This window comes from Panthera uncia, chromosome F2 (assembly GCF_023721935.1).
Source record: "Panthera uncia isolate 11264 chromosome F2, Puncia_PCG_1.0, whole genome shotgun sequence".
NCBI lineage: Eukaryota > Metazoa > Chordata > Mammalia > Carnivora > Felidae > Panthera > Panthera uncia.
Window position 1 is genome coordinate 75,352,678 of NC_064812.1, and position 6,000 is coordinate 75,358,677.

General features: G+C 33.7%; 1 protein-coding gene across 2 annotated transcripts in view; it reads right to left on the minus strand.

Moving 5' to 3' along the window:
* Positions 1–6,000, minus strand: part of LOC125924858 (oxygen-regulated protein 1-like) — a 97,544-nt gene that overhangs the window by 44,000 nt on the left and 47,544 nt on the right. For both annotated transcript variants that reach the window (XM_049633685.1, XM_049633684.1), the window contains exon 4: positions 2,171–2,257. In XM_049633685.1, coding sequence (XP_049489642.1) covers positions 2,171–2,257 — 87 coding nt within the window. The remainder of the gene's footprint in view (positions 1–2,170; positions 2,258–6,000) is intronic.

A 6,000-nucleotide genomic window follows, 5' to 3' on the forward strand; every position in this document is an offset into this window, starting at 1 on the left:
ATTATATTATTCTTTTAAAAGTTTCAGTGACTATTATTTTATCTCTTAAATTAAACTTATAGTCTTTAAAATGCCTTAATCAGAGATTTTCTATTTTAATGTGTTTAAGAAATCAGGTTCTTATAAAATTAGATTTTTGATTCCTAAACTTACTAATTCTGTGGATCTTGGTACGGCCCAAAAATTTGCATTCATAAATTCACACCACGTGTGAACTTGGTACAATCATACTTTTAAAAAGGCTTCCCAAGAATCACACAGAATTACCATTGGTTTGCAAGGCTGCTGACATCACGATTTAATTTGGTTATTTTAAGTAAAGCCCAAGGCAAATCACTTGAGAAATACAAAATCACCACCATTTGAAACTTTTTATTCTGTAATCTTCTTAACTAAACTTGAAAGAACAAAGATTAAAGTCCTAAAAGCTAATGTGACTATTTTACAGGCTGTGGAAATAGTGTATCATTATTGCTATAATGGAGTAGATGTTTTAATTCAAATCGCTTTGAGTTATAGGTACAAGTTGGCCTACTTTAAATTTTAAACTTTAAACTTCTAAACTATAAGAATTGAACACAAAATTCCCAGCCCGTTTTCTAGCAACTTAATTTGGCAAAATTAGTATAAAGGTTTTATCTACCTAGAATAAAACTTTAAATCAAGAACATCTCTCTTCCTTGCCAGTACTCAAAGACAGGTGATATAAACCTCAGGCAAACAAGTTGCCTTGCAATGAGAGTAACTGCCATAGAAAGACAACAGGAACGTTCAGCCTGACTTTTTGTCTTTCCTATGCAATACTATAAAATCTTTTCAGATCACTTAATCATTGTTTCAACATCCAAGCTATATATATATACATGTATATATATATGTGTATATATATATATATATATATATATATGTGTATGTATACACACACACACACATGGGTGTATATAAGCAATATATAAACACATATATATAATGAATATAATATTGCTTGTTGGTTATCAATCAGATGAGATGGCAGGAAGATTAATGATAATTTTCATAAATTAGCTTAGCTTACTAGGAGACAAACAAATAAAATATATTATCATATATGATCACTGAAGTGTCAATTTGAATATCATACTTCAAACACTCTAGAACATAAAAGAGAATAATTTCATATAGAAGCAAGGCATTAATTTTGAACTTTGAAATCTAACTTCTATATTCATATTTTCATTAAGTGAGTTTTCTTTTTTCAATTTCCTTCATGGTCTCTGATGGCTTTAATGTAAAGATGCCATTATTAACAACCATATATATCTGCTAACAGAATAAAAGTATTTTTAAGGGATTCCTCATCTTCTACAAATTTTTCATTAATTTTCTCACATATTATAAAACTGTAGAACAAGTTTGCCAAGAATATCAGGAGTTTGACTAGGTGCTCTTTGCATTTTGAAAACTTGCTTACCTAAGTTTATTTATTTTGAAATGGCAAATTTTTCCATACCCCAAAATGGAAAACAAGCAAGATTTTTAATGGCCACTGTTAAAGATGTCCACTTTTTGGCAATTATGGCAATAAGTAAAATGTTTAATTCTGAGCAATGTAGAAAATTTATGCCCGTTTTTGCTAACGAAATGTATTCAGGTGGCATTATTTGTTTAGTATGAAAAGACCTAATTCAAGAACTGGCATTCAAGTCTAGCAGATTATTACTTCACCAACACAAATGGTCTATTTTTACAACATTCACTTAGTCACCTTTTTATCACTAATGCAACTACATCAAGAAGCAATATAATTCCCAAAACACCATGTTGTACACCTGAAACTAATGTAACATTGTATTTCAACTGTACTCAATAAAAAATAATAAAAGAATAGCTGATGCTAAAAAAGAGAAGCAGCAGCAGCAAGTCCCAAGTATCCAGAGTCCCAAGTACTTTCTTTTCTTTGCAAAAAGGTAAAGGGATTATTTAGTTGAGGGACTTCCCTCAAGACATTAGGAGTTAAATTATTAATCAGGGTATATGATACTGTTGTTTTAAGAAATATACTAAAAAAGATTCGAGGTTTGACTCAATCAACTCATAACAGGTGAGAAATAAATGCCTCTTTGAGGTTGAATTGCTGAACAGAATCTGCAGAGGAGTTTTGCAAAGGATGTGAGTCTTGATATGCCTTTACCTCTTTACAGTGCCAGGAAGGGGACAGTCCAGAGTTAGTATGACCAATACGAATCTTAAAGAGTGTTCCAATATCTCCAACCCTGATCTAGAAAAGAACCAATAAAATGTCTTTCAATGTAATTCAACAAAACCCATTTAAAAATTGCTCATATTAGGACATTATATGTCAATAAAGGGGTCAATCCATCAAGAAATAATTATAAACATGCATACACTTCATGACAAAGTGCCAAAACATGAAACAAAAATTGACAGAACTGAATAGAGAAATAATCGACAATAACAAAGACTTCAATATCTCACTTCAAATCATGCATAGAATAACAAGACAGAAGATCAATAAGGAAATTAAGTCCTTGGACAACATTATACACCAACTAGATCTAACAGATATTTATAGAATATTCCACTCAGTAACAGCAGAATATAGTTCTCTCAAGTGCACATGGAATATTCATTCTCCAGAACAGACTATATGTTATACGACAAAAAAAGTTTTGCAAATTAAATAAGACTGAAGTCATAGAGGGAATGGCTTCTAACTACAATGGAATGAAATTATAAATCACTAGAAGAAGGAAAAATGAACAAGCTGTAATTATATGTAAATTAAAAACCATACTCTTAAGTACCCGATGAGTCAAAGAAACTGCAAGGGAAATTAAAAAATAACTTGAGATGAATGAAAAACAATAATAACACAAAAAAATATATGGAATAAAGTGAAAGCAGAGCTCAGAGGGAAATTTAGGCTGTAATTCCTTAAAATTTGAATGTACTTAAAGAAGGAAATCATTTCAGATGGGTGCCCACCAGCTAAATTGGCAAGCTTACTGTGAAAAAAAAAATTCTTTGGAGATTCTGACCTAATAAATCCAGAGACTCTAAGCAAAAAGAAGAAGAAGGGAAAGTGGAAGAGGGGAAGGAGAAGGAGGGAGGACAAAGGGGAGAGAGGAAAGGGAAAAATAGGTGGGAGGAGAAAACAGGGAAAAGAGGAAGAGGAAGAAGGAAGATCTCAAATAATCTAGCTTTACAATGTAAGAGAACTAGAAAAAGAAAAATTAAATGCACAACTAACAAAAGAAATGAAGTAAATATTAGAATGAAGATAAAACAGGGGCATCTGGGTGGCTCAGTCGGTTGAGCGTCCGACTTCGGCTCAGGTCATGGTCTCACGGTTCGGTTCGTGAATTCAAGCCCCACGTCGGGCTCTGTGCTGACAGCTCAGAGCCTGGAGCCTGCTTCAGATTCTGTGTCCCCCTCTCTCTAACCCTTCCCCGCTCATGCTCTATCTCTCTTTCTCTCCCAAAAATAAACAAACATTAAAAAAAAATTTTTTTAAGAAAAAGGATTACTGAAAAAAAGAACATCTTGGGCACCTGGGTGGCTTGGTAGGTTGAGCATCCTACTTCAACTCAGGTCATGATCTCACAGTTCTTAAGTTCGAGACCCACATCAGGTTCACTGCTGTCTGTGCAGAGCCTGCTTTGGATCCTCTGTCCCGCTCTCTCTGCCCCTCCCCTGCTTGCCCTCTCTCTCAAAAATAAATAGACTTCAAAAAAATTTTAAAAAGAAGAACATCATGAATAATTGTATGCCAAAAAATTAGATAACCTGTATGAAATGGACAAATCTTAGAAACACACAAACTATCAAAACTGACTCAGGGAAAAACGGATACTCAATAGGCCTATAAAAAGTAAAGAGACTGGGATGTCTGGGTGGCTCAGTCAGTCAAGCATCTGACTTCAGCTCAGACCATGATCTCATGGTTCATGAGTTTGAGCCCCGCGTTGGGCTGTCTGCTGTCAGTGCAGAGCCCACTTCAGATCCTCTGTCCCCCTCTCTCTAGGCCCCTCCCCAACTCATGCATGAGCTCACTCTATCAAAAATAAAGAAACACATTTTTTAAAAAGAGATTAAATCAGTTATCAAAAACCTCCCAATAAAAAAAGGCCCAGAATAGATGGCTTCACTGGTAAATTCTACCAAATACTTTTTTTTATCATTAATATGTAATGTTCTTTTTGACTGAGGTATAACTGTCATATGACATTATATTACATTCAGGTAACAACACAATGATGTGTTATTTGTATAATCTATGAAATGGTCACCCCAATAAGTCTAGTTACCATCTGTCACCATGCAAAGTTTTGTTATTTTTTTCCTGTGATGAGAAATTTTAAGATTTACTTAGCAACTTTCAAATGTGCAATACAACATTACTGACTACAGTCACTGCTATAACATTACATCCCCATTACTTATTTTATGACTGGAAGTTGTACCTCTTGACACTCTTCACCCATTTTACCCAACCCTCAACTCCCTTCCCCTCTGGAAACTACCAATCTCTTCTGGGTATCTATTTGTTTTGTTTTGTTTTCTTGTTTTTTTTTTTTAAGATTCTGCATATAAGTGAAATCATATGGTATTTGTCTTTTTCTGATTTATTTCACTTAGTATAATACCCTCAAGGTATACTTATATTGTCTCAAATGGCAAGATCTCACTCTTTTTTATGACTGAGTAGTATTCCATTATGTATTTACACCACACCTTTATCCATTCATCCATCCATCTATCCAACCAAACACTTGCTTGTTTCCATATCTTTGATATTTTAAATAATGCTGCAATGAACACAAGAGTACATTTATTTTTTTGAGTTAGTATTTTCATTTTCTTTGGATAAATACTCAGAAGTGGAATTGCTGGATTGTATGGTATTTCTATATTTAATTTTTTGAGAAATCTCCACAGTATTCTCCACAGTGATTGCACCAATTTACATGACCACCAACAGTGCACAAGGGTTCTCTTTTCTCCACTTCGCTGTCAACACATTATTTCTTGTCTTTTTGATGGTAGCCATTCTAAACGTGGGAGGTGATATCTCATGGGTTTGATTTGCATTTTCCTCACAATTAGTTGGGTTACACTGAGCATCTTTTCATGTGCCTCTTGGACATCTATGTATGTTCTTTGGGAATATGTCTATTCAGATCTTCTCCCATTTTTTAAATCAGATTGTATCTATTCTGTTATTGAGCTACAGGAGTTCATTATGTATTTTGGATATTAACACCTTATTAGATATATGACTTGGAAATACCTTCTATTCAGTAGGTTGCCTTTTCATTTTGTTGATGATTTCTTTCACTATACAGAAGAGTTCAGTTTGATACACTCCTACTGGTTTATTTTTGCTTAGTTGCCCTTGTCTTTGAAGTCAAATCCAAAAAAGTCATCAGCAAGACTGGTGTCAAAAAGCTTACTACATATTTTTTCTTCAGTTTTACAATTTCAGATCTTACATTCAAGAGTTTAATTGATTTTGCTAATTTCTGTATATGGTGTAATACAGTGGTCAAGTTTCATTCTTTTTCATGTGGCTGTCCAGTTTCCCCAGCACATTTGTTACATATTCTTGTCCCCTATACGAAGAATGACTATATGTGCGTGGGTTTATTTCTGAGCTCTCTGTTCTGATCCGTCTGTTTTTATGTCGACGGCATACTGTTTTGATTACTACAGGTTTGTAGTATATTCAAATCTGGGATTGTGATACCTCCAGCTTTCTTCTTCTTCCTCAAGACTGTTTTGGTTACTTGGGATCTTTTGGGGTTTCATACAAACAATAGGATTATTTGATCTATTTCTGTGAAAAATGCCATAAATTTTCAGAGGGATAGCATTTAATATGTAAATTGCTTTGGCTAATACGGACATTTTAATAATATTAAGTCTTCTAATCCATGAGCATGAAATATTTATTTGTGTCTTCTTCAATATCTTTCATCAATGTCTTCTAGTTTTTGGTGC